We start from the raw sequence: 22,155 nt of genomic DNA, 5'->3' as shown, positions 1-22,155 counted from the left end.
TTCAGTATTCATCTCCAGCAATGCCAGGTCCTTCAGAGAAGAGTATAAAAAGCCCCATAATATAATTAGTTGTGCAATACTAGATTATGTGAGTGGGTGCAGAGAGGCAGAACTATCGAGAGATAAGGGAGTGGAAATTGCTTCCTGACCCCAACTCATGATTAGGGTACTCCCTAAAGCACAAGGACTAGCCTTTTTTCATTTTATCTTAGCTAGTATAATTGCAGATGATTTTCTCACTCATATTAATTTCTTACAGTTTGACATTAAGCTTCAAGTTTGAAAGTTACTTTGCTTCAGTTATATATTTTGCAGAAAATGCAATAGGTTACATACTATAGAAGAATGGTATTTCCTTTTATATACACATTATAACTTACTGACTTTTAAAATACATTAAAAAACTCTTATTCTTGTATGGGATAAAGATCAAAGCAACATACAATATGCCTTCTTTTCCCCGTCAGTTTATATACTGGTATTTCATATAGTTTCTTTTTTCTCCAAAATGTCCAATCTCTCTCCCATTCCTCTCACAAACCAGCCAGCAATAATTAAGCTTTCCTGGAATCTTGCTAATCTGAATTAAATATGTCAAACCCTAGATCCAACAAGTATGCTGCAGTATATAGCTGTGGGCATGTGAAAGTGATAGTTCCCTGAATTCTGAACATGTGACCTTCTCCAGTTACTCTCCTGCAAGCAAAATATGTTGTCTTTGTTTTTGTCATTTCCTCTCTAAATATGCTTCATCAATGAGCAGGAACAGATCAACTGGAATGCTAAGCTCTGTTTTGTAGGATACTGAACATTTAAATAACTCATGTTAAGTAAAATGGCTACCTAGTGAAAACTAGCATATATGATATCTATTTTGGTGTCTCTTTGCATGTGTTATAGTGTACATTTGTATAGGTTCCAGATACATTTGATACAGAATCTAAACTTGCCCATGGTTTCCTGCCACTATGATCTGAATCACATAGCAGCATAATTTGTTCCTGAGTGAGTAAGGAATACTCTCATGGGTAAGGAATGCACGATGGGCCTTGAAATTACCTGCAGTTTGAGGACATGACTTCTTATAATCTGGGATGATAAATAAAATTAATTGCTTATTAATAATGCAATCATACCCAAAGTTACTTTTCTGCAACTCACTTTAATACACCTCTACTGCTCAAATCACTATGTGGTACTGAAACAATCAGCTGATTTTCTTATGTCTATTTCAGAACATCCTAGTTTGCCTTCAAGTGACTGCTCATGTCCATTCCAAGCAGTTGTGCATGTGCTGCGTACACAGTCATTGGAAGGTTTTCCTCTAGTCATATCCATCAGTAGGCTGCAGAGCCCCCAAGAATGGCGCTGTTATGACTCTGTATATCAGGGCTACTCAACACAGGCCATTTGTTTGCAGCCCACAGAGCAGTTTGGGTTCATCCAAACAGTACACGGCTGGGAGCCAAAGAGGACAGAGCCAAAGACTCCAAAGAGGACAGAGCCTCTCTTCCTCAAGCTCACTTCCTCATGATGAGTACACTAATATAAAGCCTTTCCACTTGTCCTATCACTACTGCCAGGAACTGCTAGGCCACGTGGTAGCTTGCACTTAGGTAGTGCAACATGTCAGACTTTGCCTCCAGCCTCTGCAAGCATAGCTGGCCCAAATGTACAGACCAAATCAGGATTGACTGGACTCTATAATCACCATTTCTCCTCAGTGGTGGCTGGATCCACAGAATGTCTGCACCAGGGTTCCTTTTTCTACACTGCAACTGACACTAGTCCTAGTCAGGGACATGTTGGCAATGGGTTGGGGTGTCCACTTAGGCAATCTCTGGACATAAGGCCTCCAAACTCCAGCAGACATTCTGACACATATCAGCGTCAAAGAACTCTGTGCAGTTTGTCTGTCTTGCATAGCATTCCGTGCTCACCTACAGGGCAATTGCGTTTCAGTTTTAATGGACGACATCACAGTGATGTTTTACCTAAACAAAGAGAATGGGCCCAATCTCCTCCTGTGTCAAGAGGCCATCAAGCTGTGGGACTTTTGCATCGCTCATGAAATACACCTGGAGGCTTCCTGTCAGGTTTCCAGAACGAGTTGGCCGATCACCTCAGATGTTTTCCATTGTCTTGAGTGGTTGCTTCATCCTGACAAAGCCAAGTTAATTTTCCAGAGGTGGGAGTTACCCCAAGTGGACCTGTTTGTAACTCATCAGAACAGGAAATGCCACAGATTTTGTTCCTTTCTGGGCCACAGTCCAGGTTTCCTGCCAGACACTTTCCTCAGGCCTATTTTAGGCCTTTCTGCTTCTGCTCCTCCTTCACAAGGTCCTGCTCAAAATATGTCAGGACAGGGCATCAGTAATCATGGCAGTCCTGTCATGGCCCAGGAAACGTTGGTTTTCCACCCTTCCACACCTATCAGTGGACACATCTTTCCTCTTTTCCATGCTTCCAGATTTGCTCACTCAGGATCACAGGTGTCTGCAGCATTCCAATCTGGAGTCACTCCATCTCATAGCCTGGATGCTCTCAGGTTAAACCCTTGTGAGATAGCTTGTTCATTGGTGGTGAAGGAGATTCTCCTGGGCAGCAGAACAACTTTCAATGCGTGCCACCTACATCACCAAATGGAAGAGGTTTTCTGTCTGGTCCCTTCAAGAAGGCATACATCCAGCAGAGGCCTCTATTCCAGTTGTCCTAGACCAGTGGTTCTCAACATGGGCCATATGGCTCTCCAGGGGGGCACACCTTACTTCTAGAGGGCCACATGGAAAAAACAGAACATTAGGGGGCCACAGTAAGTTTTTGAGGGGGCCACCCAAACTTAACTGCCAGGTGTATGATGAATGAGGCTCAGAAGGGGGCCATGAGCAAAAAAAGGTTGAGAAACACTGTCCTAATATATCTCCTTTATTTAAAAATCAGCAAGGGCTCAGTGTCTTCAGTAAAAATACACTTTGCAGCCATCTCAGCCGTCTATCCCAGCTCATCTGGTTATTCTGTGTTTATGGACCCAGTGGTAACCTGCTTCCTGAAGGGGTTGGACAGGCTTTATCTTCATGTGAGGCAGTTGGTCCCTCAATGGGATCTTAACTTAATATTATCTAAATTAACGGTACCACTTTTCAAACCTTTAGCAACATGCTCCCTCTTGCATCTATCGTGCAAAGTGGTTTTTCTAGTAGTAATAGTATCAGCTGAACTCAAGGTGCTGACATCGGAACCCCCTTACACAGTGTATTATAAGGACAAGGTCCAGTTTAGAACTCACCAGGCCTTTTTACTTAAGGTGGTTTCAGACTTCCATGCCAACCAAGATATTTTTCTACTGGTATTTTATCCAAAGCCACATAACACCAACAAGGAGCAAATGCTCCATTCTCTCAATGTTTGATGTAATCTGGATTTTTTTGTTTTGTTTTTGTGTGTGTGTGTGGATACCACTTGGTGTCCATCACGGACAGAATGAAAGGCCTTCCAATTAACTCCCAGAGAATCTCTCTGGATCCCAGCCTATATTAGGGTCTTTTATGACCTTGCCAAGATCCTGGCTCCGCTCCAGATGGCTCACAGCGCATGTGCGCAAGGATCCTCTATCATCATCCTACTGCATGTACCAATCCAGGACATTTGCAGGGCAGCTAATTGGTTTTCCATTCATACGTTTACTTCTCATTATGTTGTTCACTTGCAGGCCAGAGATGATGCCAGATTCAGTAAAGCAGTGCTTCAGACGGCAACTATTACCTCCAACCCCTCCACCAGAAAACTGCTTCGGAGTTACCTGGTTGGAATGAACATGAGCAATCACTCAAAGAAGAAAAATCTCATAGACTTTAAGGTCAGAAGGGACCATTATGATCATCTAGTCTGACCCCCTGCACAATGCAGGCCACAGAATCTCACCTACCCACTGCTAGAATAATCCTCTCACCTATCTCTCAGATAATGAAGTCCTTAAACGATGGTTTAAAGACCCCAAGATACAGAGAATCCTCCCGCAAGTGACCCGTGCCCCATGCTACAGAGGAAGGCAAAAAACCTCCAGGGCCTCTGCCAATCTACCCTGGAAGAAAATTCCTTCCCGACCCCAAATATGGCGATCAGCTGAACCCTGAGCATGTGGGCAAGACTCACCAACCAGACACCCAGAAAAAAGTTCTCTATAGCAACTCCTATCTTCCCACCATTGGCCTATTTACCACTGATAGTGAAAAGTCAATTAATTACCAAGATCATGTTACCTCATCTAACCATCCCCTTCATAAACCCATCTAGCATAATCTTGAAGCCAGATAGGTCTTTTGCCCCCACTACTTCCCTTGGAAGGCTGTTCCAGAACTTCACTCCTCTGATGGTTAGAAACCTTTGCCTAATTTCGAGTCTAAACTTCCTAATAGCCAGCTTATATCCATTTGTTCTTCTGTCCACGTTGGTATTGAGCTTAAATAATTCCTCTACCTCCCTGGCATTTATCCCTCTGATGTATTTAAAGAGAGCAATCATATCTCCCATCAGCCTTCTCTTGGTTAAGGTAAACAAGCCAAGTTCCTTGAGTCTCCTTTCATAAGACAGGTTTTCCATTCCTCGGATCATCCTAGTGGCCCTTCTTTGTACCTGTTCCAGTTTGAATTCATCCTTCTTAAACATGGGAGACCAGAACTGCACACAGTATTCCAAATGAGGTCTTACCAATGCCTTATATAACGGCACTAACACCTCCTTATCTCTACTGGAAATACCTCGCCTAATACATCCCAAAACCGTATTAGCCTTTTTCACGGCCATGTCACATTGGCAGCTCATAGTCATCCTGTGATCAACCAGGACTCCGAGGTCCTTCTCCTCTTCCGTTACTTCCATCTGATGTGTCCCCAGCTTATAACTAAAATTCTTGTTATTAATCCCTAAATGCATAACCTTACACTTCTCACTATTAAATTTCATCCTATTACTAGTACAGGCAGTCCCCGGGTTACATACAAGACAGGGACTGTAGGTTTGTTCTTAAGTTGAATCTGTATGTAAGTCAGAACTGGCATCCAGATTCAGCCGCTGCTGAAACTGATCAGTTTCAACCGCGGCTGAATCTGGATGCTAGTTCTGACTTACATACAGATTCAACTTAAGAAACCCAGGCATCCCCAAGTCAGCTGCTGCTGAAACTGATCAGCGGCTGATTCCAGGAAGCCTGGGGCAGAGCAACTCTGCCTCGGGCTTCCTGTAGTCAGCCGCTGGTCAGTTTCAGCAGCGGCTGACTTGGGGACGCCTGGGGCAGAGCAGCTGCACCCCAGCAGCACCCCAGCTGCTCTGCCCCAGGCATCCTGATTCAGCCGCTGCTTTGCTCGGGTGTCCCTGGTCTAGTGGGGGGGTCCAGCGGCTTTGCTGGACCCCCCCAGCAGACCAGGGAGACCGGGAGAAGCTTTTCTCGCCCCGGAGGACACGGGTGGTGACCCGCCGCCCGTGAGCTCCGGGGTGAGAAAAGCCCCGTTCGTAAGTGCGGATCTGACATTAGTCGGATCCGTGTAAGTCGGGGACTGCCTGTACTCCAATTTACAAGATCATCCAGATCTTCCTGTATGATATCCCGATCCTTTTCTGAATTGGCAATACCTCCCAACTTTGTGTCATCCGCAAACTTTATTAGCACACTCCTACTTCTAGTGCCCAGGTCAGTAATAAAAAGATTAAATAACAATGGTCCCAGAACTGATCCCTGAAGAACTCCACTAGTAACCTCTCTCCAATCTGACAGTTCACCTTTCAGTATGACTCTCTGTAGTCTCCCCTTTAACCAGTTCCTTATCCACCTCTCAATTTTCATATTGCTCCCCATCTTTTCCAATTTAACCAATAATTCCCCATGTGGTACTGTATCAAATGCCTTACTGAAATCAAGGTAGATTAGATCCACTGCATTCCCAGTGGCCATACATCCCAAAGCCCTCCTTATAGCACCACTGCCTGAGCCACCTATTGAGCCTCATAATCCTATCAGACCTTTGTTGCCCTTCTCTAGGAACAAGCAGAATCCCACTGAAGATCACCTGAGCCTTGATTTCCTTAAATGTCCTCCCCAACCTGGCATAGTCTCCCTTGATTCGTTCCAGCGAGAATCTAGCCGTATTATTTATTCCTACATGAAGGATGATCAATCGATTCTTTCCCCCTCCCTTTAGGATCCTCTTCAACCTTAGTTCCACATCCTGTATCTCAGCACTTGGCAGACAGCACACCCTTCTGTTCTCTGGATCAACTCTGGTTACAGGCCTGTCTATTCTTCTCAGTAAGGAGTCCCCAGTCATATAGACCTGCCTTTTCCTGGTGACAGTGCGATTCTCTGGTCTATCCCTTGTTTCCTCTGGCTGCAAGTCCTTTCCATTCCTATCTTCCCTTGTAATCTTTTTCAACCCATCCTGTATCCCCCTGGTGCTCATTATTGGTGTTGTCTCCATTGACTCTTCCCCTTTACGTATGGGACTGGCCACTCTTCTCTTCTTCCTTACCTTTCCACCTTCAGTGGCCACCTGCTGTATCCCTTCTCCATTCTCCAAGTCCACATATCTGTTCTTGAGCTCTATTTCTCCTTCACTGGCCCATCTTTTCCTCTGCCTGGTTCTCATAGTAACATGCTTCCACTGTCCATTTTCTTTGCCCAGCAGTCCCCCCTCAGAGGCCTTTGATCTTGCTTCAGTCTGCATGTCTAAGCTTTCCCCTTCAGCCACCTCATGCCTTTGCTCCATCATCTGCTCGAACCCCCTTCTAAACTCAACCAGAGTTTCCACCTGCATCTCCAATCCTCGGATCTTTTCTTCCATCAGTTCTATTAGGCGGCACTTCATGCAAACAAAACTCCTTTCAAGTATCCCCTCCAAAACCATATACATACCACAGCTGCCACATCCACTCATTCTCATTGTGTCCTCCACTGCTATCTCTGTGTTAATCAGCCTTCTCACCTAAATCCTGTTAGTCCAGCAACACAAAAACAAATCAAAACACCCCTCCACGGCAAAAACAAACCCTAAATGAGTCCCACAATCCAAACTCCCACTCAAACGACCCTGTTTACAGCTCTGTTTGCTGGCGCCTATGTCGCTGCTGCTGACTGTGCCACTGCCTGACTGGAAGACTACCTTTTATAGGACCCCTAATCAGTGAGGCCCCGCCCTCTAACCAGGGCTCAGCTTCTCTCCCAGCACACTGCCCCTACAAGCCTCTACACATACAAAAATGATTAGTTACGTCTCACAATGGTTGTTCTTCAGGATGTGTTGCTCGTGTGCATTCCAATAACCACCACCTCCGCTCTGTCGGTGTTATCCAGCAAGAAGGAACTGAGCAGAGGCAGATGGGGGAGACTGGCAGTGGACTATATTCAGAACCATAACAGCACCACTCCAGGGGGCTCCACAGTTAACTGACTGGCACTGCTAAGGGAAAAAACCTTCCAATAACTGTGCACATAGCACACATACACCTGTTTGGAATGGACATGAGCAACACATTTCAAAGAACAACAGTTATAAACAGTAAGTAACAGTCCCCCCCCCCCCCCCTTTCTCTGCTAATATGAGGCACTGCAATATTTTCAAATGTTGGCTGGATACATTGCTCCTGGCACAATAACAGCCTGAACTGAAACAGTTCTTGCAGATGGGATTTTTTTCGAAGGCAGGAGGTAATAGTCCTTGCATTAAAATTTCTATTTATCCAGCTATGAAACTGAGAACATGTCTTTTTCTCAGTTCTACATCATCCAAAAAGAAGCAACCTACCTAAACTCCATTTATGTATTATCCAATGTAACTTAAAAAAACCCTACATTCCTATATCATCTGTAATAAATAACCAGACTTTCTACATTAAATGAATATTTCCCCCACTTCCACTAATCCACAAGACTTTTTTCCATCCGTGCTCTCTCAATTATATATGTTAAGTATTATGAAATGCAAGGAAATGAAAATCTATTTTAAAGCTAAAAAATATTATTTGGATTTATGCCTATTTTCAGGACAAACCAGAAGAGACAGATACTGCCTGATTATTGGGTTTTTCAAATACCAGTGAGAAAGATGAATATTAAAAAAGTCACCTTGTTCACTTTACTACTTTTCATTTTACATTGGAAAAAGATTCGAAAATGTAAAAATGCATGACAGGCATACAAAGAGTTTTCTGTTTTAAAGAAATCCTCAACTGTGGCCAATAGTATGCAGCTCAGTATACTGACTTAGTAAACAAGGTAAACAGCTGGCCTACCAGTGTTCTACACAGATATTCTATAATAGTAGATAATGGGTAAACAAACTTGGGGCTCCTATCTCAATCAACTTTAGGGTATCACTACACAGCATGTCCCCCTAACATGGGTATAAATAGCAGTGTAAATGATGTGGCACTGTTTAGCTGCATAAAGAAACCTGAACCAATGGGTACAAGCAGTGCCTCCCCCATCTGCATTGCTGTCTTTGGCAGCATAGTATCCTGCTGGCCAAGATTTTTCTTCACTGCAGGGAAAGACTTCAACAGCAGGGAAGCTCTGGCAGCTCCCTACTGGTGAGTTCTCTTCCACAGGGAGCAGCCAGAGTCTCTCTCTGCAGCGAAAGACTCCAGCAGCATGTGAAAGGCTCTGACAGGAGACGCATTGGAGAAAAGCTCCTGCTTTCCCCTGCTATACACTTTCCCAGACACAGGTAGCTATGTATTGTTGTGAGAACACAGCTTGCTTTTCCCTGCAGTACGTACCTACACCTACATTCATGCTGCTGCTAGTGGTGTGAAATGCAGACATAGCTTTACATTCACATATTTCAGAACTCAGGTTGCCCTGTATTTTCTATATCATCCCAGCAACTCTTCTACCCCATTCTGGCAGTGCAAAGGGGCCATAAAAGAAGCAGAATTCATCAGCATAGAGCGTACCTTAATTTTCATGTCTCCTATGCTACCTCAATTTTCCTGCATCCTCTTGCTATGGGGGAAGGCCAGGAATGTGCACTAGCAATGTAACAGTATAGTCAATTAACCGATTAACTGATAAGCAAAAGCTTATCAGTTAATGCTATAGACTATACGCATTTTGCCCCTCCCTCTCTTGCCAGTACATTATTTAGCAGGCTAGCCAGCAGCCCAGTTCAGTCCTAGCTTGAGCTGGGTCCAGGATCTACTCCTGCTGCAGCTCTGCATTTAAAGTGTATTACGAGCCAGGTGGGTAGGCAGCCAGGCTCAGTTTCGACTCACAAAGGTTCGGCAGCTCAGACCCCCTCCCCACCCCCAGACAGAAGCTGCTGCCACCCCGAGCTGCTGCCTTTGTATCAGAGGCAGCAGTGCAAGGTGACTGGCAGCCAGTCCATAAGGGGAACTGGTTTTTAAACTTGCTCCCCGTCACAGACCAGCTCCTGCCTGGTACCCTATGCTGCTGCTTCTGGTACAGAAGCAGCAGTGCGGAGTGGCAGGGGGCTCCTTGGGAGTGGGGCCGAAGAGCACTGGCTGCTGGCCTTACCCCAGCAATAAGAATTCATGAGGTTAATCAACTATTCAATTAACCGATATTTAACATCCCTAATGTTCACGGAGGTTGGTGATTTCTAAAACACACCAATTAGCTCTTTTCCAGCTTCCTACATGAAAACCTCTAGCAGAAAGTGGGGCCCTACAAGAGAATCTAACCTAACCTAACTTGGGATTTCCCAAATTGTGTGTAATTAACAATCAGAACATCAGGGAGAAAGTCCAGTAGCTACAGCTTGAAATTTTTCTTCAGAAAGTTATAAACTGACTGAAGACAGAAGAGAACAGTCAGCTCGGCTTTATCTACTGCAATATGATAGTCCTAAATGTTTCTTAAGCAGTATAAGTATCAGTTTACTTATAGATTTATTTATTTTGATAGGATAGATTTGGTTACAAGATTTCAAGTTGCAATACTGTGCTGTATTTAGTTTCATTAACTGTTTCTGTTGCAATGAATATATTGCAGCTTATTTCTACTTCAATTTATATTAGAATGCCTAAAGTAAAAAAAAACCTGCAATATTAAAAGCATATTATATTTTCTCTCAGGACTTAAAGTTATCACAAGAATGACAGCAGCTGTAAAAATGAGAGTGCAATTCACTTAATACAAAAATACTACCAGTCTTTTGGTGAAACCAGCAAAGCCATTATAGTAATTCTAATAGTACAAAACAAAACATCACGCTAAGAATACTTTATTAAATTAAACATTTAGAGCAATACAGGTAGGTAGCATTAATGTGTTTTATACATAAAGAAGGACTGACAGTGAAAGAATTTACATTCTAAATTCATTACTTATTTAAATACCTGTGAGCTTGAAACTGTTTGCCTTCTATCCAAATATTAATATCTGGACAACAACATTTCTTGTACAGCATTATTAGGTCTTCTCCTAACCCAGATGCAGTTTCTAGTTCAGAATTACCTGTAAATGGGAGGAAATAGTCATTTTCTTCCAATTTATACTGGATTATGTTGATGTTGCAATTTCAGGCATCTGAAAAAGGATCTGTCATACTAAAAAGAATGTATTTTATATCCATGCCATGGCTTTCACATGGGATATTTAATTCCTTTCCAGAATGCACATTTGATTAAAGGCTTTTCAGATAAACTTACTAGCAGTGCAAAATAACTTCTATGTGTTAGTCTTAACTGAGTTATTGGGAGTTTTACCAGCTCATAGCACTTTGAGCTCAGTGGAAGAGAAGTGCCACTATTATTGCTGTATATGAAGATGTATGTTTGTTCCCTTTTCTGCACAAACCATACGTGCAGTTTCAAAGAGATTGGTCTCTGAAGAAATTCAAGTTCATATCTGCCATAAGAGAGAAAAGCTGATCTGCCCAGAAAACGAAAAAATTGATATTTACATTTCTCCACTTGCAGAGTGACATGGAACTGACTTGGCCCTGCCCACATCCCACTCACTACATGGACATGAAATGCAGTGGAACCAGTGAGTTCTGCGGTGAAGAAAAGGAGGTACCACACACTATGGAAGCACTATGCCAAAAGGGTTTGGGTTTTCATCTGTAGCTCATAAAAAGTGTTAGCAACAATGTAATGCAGCAACTGAAACACTGCCCTTCCCTTGAGTGCAAGGAATACAGTTTCTATCACATTCCTCTATGCTTCCTATCACAGCCATTTACTCAGGACATCAGGGAATGATCTGGCCAAAGCAAGGAATATTCATCTTGGTTGTTAGTGTAATAACCATAACTTTACCACAAATTTTTGATCAAACCTACACTGGTGTTTAGGTAACTAGCAAAATTAACACACAATTCTAACTTCACCTTGCTTAGTTATATTGTCTTCAGGATCACTGACTTCTAGAGTTTCCTTTTCAGTATTAAGTGAATAAACAACTTCTGCATCTTTGGCTCCATCCAGAAAATGCTGATTAATAGATGGTCTTTTTTCACATCCAATGCATTTTACACCTGATATTTGAGTGTTCTGAAGACTACCAGATGTAAGGCTTTCATCTTCCTGTGTTTGTCTGGGCTCCCATACGCTTTTCCTCAGAGTCTCTTCCTCGATTTCCCTAATGTTTTTATCAGATGAATAGACAGCCCTAGAAGAAGACACTGAAATTTACTAATGTAATTTTTCAAATGTTCCAAAATAACTGTTTGAAAAACACATTTATATGTCATGCCTAACAAGACTTACATAGAGGAAAGAAAACAATCACTTCTGATGGCATACTGAATATAAAAAACCTTAGTAATTAAGAGAGTACTTGAAAATATGCAAACTTTGTAAAAGTAAGTTTGAAAAATGTCTATAATTAGTGCAGTCTTCAAAGAGAGCATCAGTATATCACGTAATTTAATACCAGGATGCAAGGCTTGAGCACTGCATTTTTTCTAATGTTCTTGGTAAATTACTTTCCTTGCTTCAGGGAGAAAAAAACCTTTAAAAGAAAAGTTAAGACTACTCAGTATCTCCGGTCTGTCCCTATCATCCATTATCAAGATGAGACTCCGGCTATACAAACTGGCCACTCTTAATCGTCAATATTAAGGATGGCTGATTTATCTGTGCAGCTTAGCAGAACCAAACAAACAAATGCACTCACTCATATTAATCTCATCATAACATTTATGAAACAGAAAAGTAAAGAGTCCAAGGAACATGGTGGTTACTAAAACACAAATGATTAGAAAGTCTTGAAATTTAGGAGTTAAATTTAAGCTTCAAAGAAAATGAAGATTATGTAAATATTCAGTTAATAATCACACAAACACCTTCTTTTTGCAATATCAACCTCCCATTTTCTCTTCAAACCTACTCTGTATAACATTATTTTCAGATGAAAGATTGTATAGGTTTACAGTCTAAAGTACATACCTGAGATACTTCACTTTTCTGCAAACTGTGTATAGCCTGGCCTTTAGGAACAGAAAACGACTCTTCTTAGGAAAAGGCCTATGTCTAAAGATCACCTATGTCCTGTGGCAGGCAGAGCATTTCTCCTTTTGACAGTTCCATAAGTTATTATACTTGACTGACATGTACCCTAAACAATGAAACACTGCAGAAGGGGAAAAGAAAGTGGAGGAGGCAAAGTGATACTGGGAGCAGCTAGCATTAAGGGAGTGTCTGGATGAATCAAGGTTACAGCCAGAGATCTTTTAAATGTACAGTAGTTCCCAAACTTTTCGGCATCACACCCCCTTTTTGATTTTTGAGAAACCCTCGTGCCCCCCTCCTAAAAAAATAGCAGCAAAACTTGGGGTGGGATTGATGGGTATATGTGTGGGGCTGGGTCACCTCATGTCCCACCTGGAATTTCTTCACCCCCCCCCCAATTTGGGAACCCAGGTTTTAAAAGGTCATTATGACTTCAAACCCTTCTCCCATGGATTTTTAAAAATCTTCATACCTCAAGGTGCTTGCAGAGCTCCTAAACTCTGAAGGTCCCAATATTTACAGAGTTTTCTATCTTTCGGTTGGGATGGGCTCAAGGATGGAAGAAAAACTGAAACATCCTAAGAACCCTGTATACTTCAAAGAATGCCAAGGCTAAAGGGTTGACTATGGAGAGCTAGCAACTCCTAATGGAATAAAGTGAGCTTTCTTCCAACTTCACAGAATTATAGTTGGATGCCTTATACCTTTACAAGAAGTTAGAATCTTTAACCTCTATATATTTCCCCAGTACACCGTACTATCCAGATCCTAACATCTACAGCTCTGCTTCAGTACAATTTAGGAGCTTTAAAGAGTAGAAGCCCAATTATCTTTTGCAATTGTGTTGGATTTCATGATATTCTACAATGGTATTTCTCACATGGCCCCAAGTTGCTGCAGCAAGAAAGGGCTGGGGTTGTTCTCATCTCCCTGGAGTAACCCTCCTGCCCAGTCCCACCCAGAACAATGATTTAAATGAGGAAATATAAAATTTATTTGAATTAAGGACCCAAGCAACACTGGGTAAATCTTCTAGTACCTCATAAGATCATTTATTTTTATAGCATCTAGATTTACTCTCCTCTAGTATCAATCATTAAAGGTACTCTTTGTTCTTAGATTATCTGTAGAGACTAAATCAGCTGTCAGCTAATTGTATCTTAAATTATGGCTACCTCAGTCCCTTTAGTTGCTCTATTCAGGAGGGAAGATCCCGCTGTTGCTAATCTCTTGCCCTTTGTTAGTGACTACTAATCATTTTTCTCATGCATTCCAGGATCTTTCTAAGATCCACTGTAGCAAAGTTACCTTTGTAAAATCCTTAATTCAGAAGATACATATCTGAAAAAGTAAAATCAGATATGCAGTGTGTTATCTTAGCTGCTTTGTACAAACAGTCAAATTAACAAAACCTCTTTAGTTCAGATGAGAGATGTATTGTTCCTTAGTTTAGTCAGTAGGAAAATGGGGAGTCAATGCTATACATCCTTTATCAGTGACACACCTAATTCATCCTCTTAACACTGCTGTTCAAGAATTCCAATTCTTCTGGACCACAAAGATAAAGAACAGGATTCTTGATAGGGAATATCCATGATCGGATTGGAAATCTTTACTATTCCAATTCAGCCAAGCACAGAAACTGTAACAGATTGTTTTAAAACACTACATTCTATTAGGCAATATTTTGGGCTGATTTACATTATGTTTAAATATTATTAAAGGCTGACCAATCCTCAGAGTTCAATATATTATGAATAATGAAACAGTCCTCTCAATTTGTCAGCTCTTAACACCCATCGAACTATACTTTGCTTTCTGTTTTTTGAGGTTGCTTATCTAAGAGTGTGGGCTACATAATGCTCATTGCAGTCAAAATAATTTTCTGGAAGCTTTATGTAGCACAAGTTACTTGAATCATAGATACCCAGGTAGTTAACATATATAACTAATCAGATGCACTTTAAGGGAAAAGTAGGCGTTGATAATACCTCAAATATTAGGCAAAATATATTTGGAAGCAACAATGTGAACAAAAGTGACATATGATCAGGATTTCTATAAAGTCAGTATTTTTTTTAATTAATTTAAACTCATCCCGCAGAAGTATTTCCTTCTATTATCCAGGTCACTAGGCTAAATCTTTCAGGAAAGCTCTTTAAAAAATCCACCTCAGAAGCTCTTGTTTGGCTCTATACATTGTCAATACATTAATTTATGATGTGTTAAAGAATAAGCATTCTCCTTGGAGGCACAAACACTTTAAATCTGATTTGAAAATGATCTCCAGACATTTTAAACTATCGGTTGGAGTCACATAAAACATATATATGTTCATCAGAAATCATTTAATTCCAGAAATCCTAAAATAATATTTTGGTTGAGACTTTTATCTGTGAATTAGCACCTGCTTTTAATAGTCAGGCATATCCTCAATTTTTATGAAGGTCTTCTTTCCTGAGCTTGGTTATGTTGACAACCAAAATGTTGATAATCACTCAAAGGGCTAACAAGACAGCAACCAGGAGTACAATGAAACTACAATGACTTTGTCCCTCCCCTAAAATACTTGCTGTAGGCTATAAGAGGCAGAAAAATACAGGCAGTCCCCGGGTTACATGGATCCGACTTACATCGGATCCCTACTTACAAACGGGGTGAGGCAACCCCGCACTAGCTGCTTCCCCCCAGCAGACAAGAGAGACGCGAAGCTAGCGGGCCCCCCCAGCAGACCAGGGACATGCGGAGCGGCTTTTCTCAGCAGACACCTCAGCTTGAGAATAAAGGACGGAGGGAAGTGAGGTGTGGGAGAATAAAACTGAGCTCTGGAGAAATGTTTGGCTAGAGTTTCCCCTACAATATGTACCAGTTCCGACTTATATACAAATTCAACTTAAGAACAGACCTACGGTTCCTATCTTGTACGTAACCCGGGGACTGCCTGTAGTCATAAACTAATTGATATTGCATTTTTAAAATGTAGGCCATGTCTAGACTACAAAATTCTGATACCACTGTAGTTAAATCATTTGTGTGAACCGGTATTCACTAGGAGCACTTATATGATTCCACTCTGAGCATGGGGTACTATGGGAGGGTTCCTGCACGCTAGTAACATTGCTTAGGTGTAGCCAGACACAAAAACCCCATCTTGTTTTTCCACGAGCCCCATCTTATTCCCCCCCCCCCCCAGAGAGCAAGAGAAAGGCAGTCAGCCTTTGATGCCCTGGGAACACAGGTTTGCTGCCTGTCCCTGACTCTACCATAAACAGAAACCAGACAGTAAATGGGCTAGCTGATGACCCGGGGCCTCCCGTCGCCCTGATGGCTAGTACCAGTAATTGACACGCCTGCACTGTCCCAGGAGAGGAATCTTCGCCCATCACATACCAGAGGTGCCCATTGTCTGCATTTTCCCAGGTGTAAATTATGCTTTGCACCCTTCGTGGGAAACTTGGCATTCAAAGCCATTTTTCCTAATTGGCCACTTGAAACCAAGAAGAAGCCTACATGACCCAAGGGGTATAAAAAGAGGTTCAGCAGCCCGCCCAATTTGAGCTCCAATCATCTATACCTGCTGGCAGGTATTGATTGTCTCCCGAGGTCTGTGGGACGCCCAACCTCGCCCTACTTCTTCCCGAGGGATTGAGAGAAAGACGCTGGCCACGCCAAGTCTGGAACGCAGGGGTGAGAATATATACCTGCTATGTGTCTATTTTGCATGCATTTAATAAGAGCTCAGAGAACCAAAAGGGTTTCATGGTACCTGTAAGTGACTTATTAGTGTAATTTCTGTCCTGTCCTTCGTAGTGTCTGTGTTATCTGTAACACAGCAGTAGCATTTAACAACTAAGTTTACCCTGTAACAATAAAATAGTAACTGTTTAAGCTTTAACCTGACTCCTTCAGTTGCTGTAACAGAACCAAGCACAATTTAAAAGAACTTCAGCCGGTCATAAGGGACTCACTGCCCTGACCGTCGACTGACATTAGGTGACTGCATTGTTTACACTGCATCAAACTAGACATTTTAAATTCCATTAACATGATTTTACACTACTTGGGAAGATGAAGTTGCTAAATTGGCATAGAGGGTAAATTATGTTGGTGGGAACCAAATTTAAGTGAAGATGCTTCCATAGCTAGGTCAAAGCAAGGCAACTTATGGTTGACCTAGTTATGGAATGATGTAGAATACACCATCAACATATTACATCTTAACACACAAAGTGCCCCATTTTGTTCTTACACTAGTGAGTATCAGGGGTGATTGTGTCAAAATAAATAAAAATACCTTAGTGTAAGTGAGCAGTCAGTCCCTGCATGGGCAGATGTTTAGAATGTTTATTGCTTTAAGTTACTAAGTTCAAGGGTCACATTTTGTCTTTTAAGAGAACTAGTCTATGTTTTATGTGTCACGCATATGCCTTGGTTTGTCTTATTTTCTTGCAATTTTGAAACAGGTAGAATATAATTAAAACAGTGATCTTTTGATTGCATTAATGTTGAGATTATGACTATCACGATCCACAGAGCAATCTCTGTCCTCAGGGAGCTCGGATCCTCCACAGCCTGGAGCAGCAGCCAGCCAGTCTACAGGAAGGAGCTAAATACAGAGGCAGCAGTGTGGGGTGGCAGCAGCCCCTATTCGCGGGGGGTCTGATACGGAGGCCAGCTCTACACTTAACTTTTACTAGTACGGTAATGTGAAGGGTGAATTCTTTAAAGTCATTTTTATGCCAGTAAAAGTCATATTGTAGATATAGTTATATAAACATGAAAGCATTTTTTTGCAGTAGATATTTCTCTTGGTGATCCAGTGTAAGCTAAACCAGAAAAAGCTCTGCTTTGCTAGTATAGTCTGCAGAAACAGCTATACCAGCAAACTTTTTCTAGTGCACATTATCCAGTTGCCAACCAAAATCAATTTTAACATTTTCTGTGTACACTAAAAGTTACTGTAAAGGTAGGTAGGATGTAAAGTCCTACTGTAGACCCTGCTACAGTACACTAAAAGGAGCCACTGGCCACTTGGCCAGCTTTTATGGCTCAGAGGACAGTCTGACTTCTTATAAGTGTTCTTCAAATTCCTTCTCACTAAATAATATGAGACAACAGCTGCCTCTATTCCTCACTTGGGTTTGAGTTCAATTCTCAATGAAATCAGTATGAGTTACTCCCACTGAAACAAATGGTATAAGATTCAGCCCTTGAGCAACCTCTAGCCCACTTTCCCAGTGAAACATTTCTGTCAATTTCTAATATTTTTATTACAAGTCTATGGATTCTTTATAGTATCTCTTCAATAATCCTATGACACTGAGTCACTGAATTTTCCCAAACAAAACTTTAATGTCATATGTATACTGCTCAGTTCAAAAATCGGGAGTATTTCAAATACAAAAGTGTAAATATGAAGCTTTAACAACAAATCTTTCTATTACACTCCCTTTTTTTTATATGTTTAAATCCACATGTTTATTTTTCATGAAGTAAATATATAAGATAGACAATTCTAGCACGGAAGAAAAGCAAATTAATATTTTCCTTATAGATCTGCCTACGTGCAAATAGAACAGAGATGTTCTCATCTCACAAAATTAGGCATTCTGTACTCATTTTAAAAGGCCATTTATTTTAAAAAGTTTATTTTCTTTAAGAAAAGAGCCAAAAGCTTTTTTATTAGACACTTTACAGCAAATCCAAGCTCCGTACAGTTTCTCATATTTCTCCCCTTTTTAAAGGAGTTTGGTTAAGCTTGCTATCAAAGCTTCTGAAAAGATAGTTTAAAAACACACATTACACCTTATGTCAAAATAACCCGATTTCCCCTTTTATGATAGATAATTTAATTTCTCATTTTCCCCATTTTTCAGTTAACACTGTCTATATAATGGTTTGACTTCAAAAAAAAAATCAATAAGAATGGAATGAGGTTTTAAAGTTTAACCACCCCATATTCATAAAGCAGTTTGTGTTAACCAACCACACAAAATTATTTAGAAGCAAGAAGAATGTTTTCAGCAATGATATCAGAAGATTCAAATTAATTTTAGGCTCTTTTCTACTTCTATAACATTTGACAGTGATTAAATATAAAGTATCCACAAAGTTCATAATTTTAGAATCTCACAGTATTAAGTAAAGTGCTTATCTGCCATTCTGAAACAACTATTGAGAGTACAAAAGCAAGGAGAAAAAGAAAAAACGGGAGTTGTGCAGAGAAAGAAAAATAATTGATACCAGCATTTACTCCAAAACAAAATGCAGACAGACTGCTTAATAATACCCTAAGTAATTTGTAGTTTGTACTTGCACGGGATCTTCTGAATTATTGCACCTTATTGAGAACATGGCCACTGCATCATTTCTTTTGTAGTCAAATAGATTAGTAAACAGCAGTTGAGATCAATGCAGCTTCTCTTTTTGTGTCTGAGCACTGTAACAGTAACTGCTGTACTAATCTAATGGCAATAGGATTAGGTTGTTCACATGCCAACTAAACAAACTACAAATAATAGAAAACAGCATGCAGCACTGGTGTGATACCCCACCACATGATTTAGTACTGCACTGCAGATTTCTTACCTCAGCTCATAACCCAATACAATCCTAACAGTGAGAAAAAGAGATCAGCACCAAAGCAGAAATACTGCAGAAGTGCAAAAGCCTGAGCGAATTGTGCATGGTAAATGTTTAAACAGAGTTAATATCTGGGTAACTTGAACTGATAATACTTAAAAAGATGCATCCTGCTCTCTTGCATTAGTAGCTAAATAAGCACAAAGACAGGACAGGAGAAGGGAAAGGACTCACCACCTCCCAGCGCTTCTTGTAACCCACTAGAAGATTTATCTGGTGCTGCTTTCATATAAATTTTGTTTTTCTTCATTTAAATAATTATTCTAGGGGCAGGACTGAGGATGAGGGGTTCAGTATTCAGGCTGCCCTGGGATGAGGGGACAACCCCAGACTTGTTCATGGCCACTGCAGCGGGCACAGCCAGGCGAGGAGGTGCATATCCCCCAGCTGGGGGACAGATACACAAACAGACACACTATCCAAAGTATATAGTAAATAGCTGTCCCTTTCTCCACTCCTGCGCCACATCCCCCCACTCCATCCTGGTCTTTCTCTCTGTCCCATTGCTGCTGCCCTGTGGTCATTCTGCAGTATAATTGTCCCTCCTGCCAGATCCCTCTCCATTTTATAAGAAACAATCAAATTTCAGGCACATCCTATTGTCCTGGCAAACCAAATCCTTATCTTGCTTTCAGTTATGATAAGAGGACGCTGCATACCAAATGTGGTGGTCCTAGCTCTTACTGTTTTAGAGGAGTTCTTGAACAAACAGACTCACAGACAGATGCACATTTCTAAAATATACAGTAAGATTTCCTTGTCCTATCTCCTCAAACTGGTCCAAATACATTATTCCCTCTCATATACAACAGCCTGGATTGTTAACTATTACCACCAGAAAGAGAAATATTAAAACCTATACTCTATGAATAAGTGGCGAGGAGTCCTGTGACACCTTATAGACTAACTGAAGTGTTGGAGCATAAGCTTTCGTGGGCAAAGACCCACTTCTTCAGATGCATGTAGTGGAAAATTCCACAGGACTCCTCGCCGCTTTTGCAGATTTAGACTAACACGGTTACCCCTCTGATACCTGACTCCATGAATAGACACTCTAAAATATTGGCTTTGTGAATATTACAAGGACATCCGTGGAGGATTTATTTTGTTTAAAAACAGATATGCCTCTCTATCAGACTAACCTATTGGCTACTAAGAGTTATTAAGTTATATGCAATTAAACCATTTTACACACTAATTCTTCAAGATAACAGTGAAAATGGGAAATCTGTTAAATTGCAATAATACTTCTTTTATAATCCAAAATGTACTGAACGGGAATTGATAGTTAGGACTTCTGCTATTTTAAAATATTCAGTCCTTAAATCCAAGTTTTCACAAGCAGTTCTGGATGTGCTACATTTGCTACAACTACCTTTCAAAAATGTGCGCAGCAAAAGGGAATGTTAGCTAAATCCAAAAACAGAGACAATTTTCATCTTCTGTAATATCAATCTAATGGTCTGTAGTTTTGACAGACACTCCACCTTGTGGTTGTTTTATTTTTTCCTCTGCACAAGGAAGGTTAGGAAAGGCATGAAGAGTGAACTGAAAAGGTGTGTGTACAATAAGAATTGATGGATAATGAAATCTGAGTGATGCTGTAGGGCAATTTCTCTAAGTTAGTAGCAGTAGCCTGATGCCAATTTTACAAAAAGAGACAGATTGTCCTAGGACTACAGTATCCAAAAGATTAGCTAACTCTAGCCCATGGTTGGGGGGAGAAATTTCATTTCAGGGAGTTACTGCCTCCAATTATATACTAGATTTTGTGTCCTTATGCTGGATGAAGGCCCCTAAGAACAACATTTGCAATAGAAAAATCAACCTACTAATCCATGTATTTTCATCTAGCATCAGAATCCGGTTCAAACACCCATGATAGAAAGTGTCACAATGCCAATAGAGGTGAGGAGTTTCACAATGCCAATAGAGTTTCCTTCTATCTGATCTAAATTTATTGCCCGTTAATTTCAATGATAATGGCTTTCAATACCCATATTTCACTTAATGGGGCTTAAGAAAAAGGGAACAGGAACTTCATGTATCTAGAGCAGGAATTGGCAACCTTTTCAAACCAAAGAGATAAACTACATCAAAATTCAGTAGAGTCATATAAGAATGTTCATTTGCATGACTGAAAATATACACTGTAATATTATTGATAATTGACATAATGATTAATAATAGCATAAATGAAACATTGTACTCACAGACTTGATTTAATGGGACTTCTGGTGCTGCATCTTTTCACACATTTCTTTGAAGTTTACATCAACTGGTCAAATTGAGCTTGCATACACTCAGGTTGTCTTGTGTCAATCTTATGGCATGAGGCTGGGGATATGGGGGTGCAGGACTTTGGGGATGTGGGGGCATGAGGGGCTCAGAGCAGGGGTTCACGTGTATTATGGGCTTAGGACTGGGGGGAGTGCAGGAGTGTTATGGGGGCTGGGCCCCAATTGGGGGCTTGTTGGCCCAGCTTTATTTTTAAATAAAGTAAAATATTATGCCCAACACAAAAGGTCTCAACATTGTCTTTATTTATGGCAGGGGTGGGGAACCTTTTTTGGGTCAAAGGCCAATGCCCCACAGAAAAATCAGTCAGGGACCATACAAGTGAGAAGTAAAAAAAACCCAACCTCTCCAAAAAGCCCCAACACTCACTGACTTAACCCCGAGACACCTTTACTCCCCTGGTGCTCCAGCCCCCTGTGGAGGTGAGGGGCAGGGAAGACTAAGGTTCAATGCCTCAGGCCAGATTAACTTTTCTGCGGTTCCAGGAGTAGTGGATTTTGTGGGCCCTCTCTAGGCTCTGGGGTACAGCCAAAAATGAGGGGTCCAGTGTGCAGGAAAGAGAGGCCAGTGAGCAGCATAGGGATGGGAGTACAAGTTCCGGGTGGGAGGTAGGGTGCAGGAGCAGGATGTGCTTAGGTGTCTGGCCAGGAGGAGGAGAGGCAGGGTCTCAGTGTGGAAGGGGACCAGGGGGTGCCGGGTCTGGACAGCACTTACTTCCTCCCCCCCCCCCCCCCAGTCTGTAACAGGGTG

At 41.3% G+C, this 22,155-nt stretch overlaps 1 protein-coding gene across 2 annotated transcripts in view; it reads right to left on the bottom strand.

Annotated features, from left to right (window-relative positions):
- The window catches only part of BTBD8 (BTB domain containing 8), a 79,680-nt gene that overhangs the window by 46,178 nt on the left and 11,347 nt on the right, over positions 1-22,155 (bottom strand). Inside the window, exons 3-4 of one of the 2 annotated variants that reach the window (XM_075936526.1) lie at positions 11,343-11,623; positions 10,348-10,465 (exon numbers count right to left, since the gene is read on the bottom strand). The exons of the other annotated variant lie outside the window; for it this stretch is intronic. Coding sequence (XP_075792641.1) covers positions 10,348-10,465; positions 11,343-11,623 — 399 coding nt within the window. The remainder of the gene's footprint in view (positions 1-10,347; positions 10,466-11,342; positions 11,624-22,155) is intronic. 2 annotated transcript variants of the gene reach the window in all.

Source organism: Pelodiscus sinensis, chromosome 9 (assembly GCF_049634645.1).
Source record: "Pelodiscus sinensis isolate JC-2024 chromosome 9, ASM4963464v1, whole genome shotgun sequence".
Lineage (NCBI taxonomy): Eukaryota > Metazoa > Chordata > Testudines > Trionychidae > Pelodiscus > Pelodiscus sinensis.
Note: the sequence above shows the minus strand (reverse complement) of the source record. Positions and strands in the feature narration are given on the sequence as shown.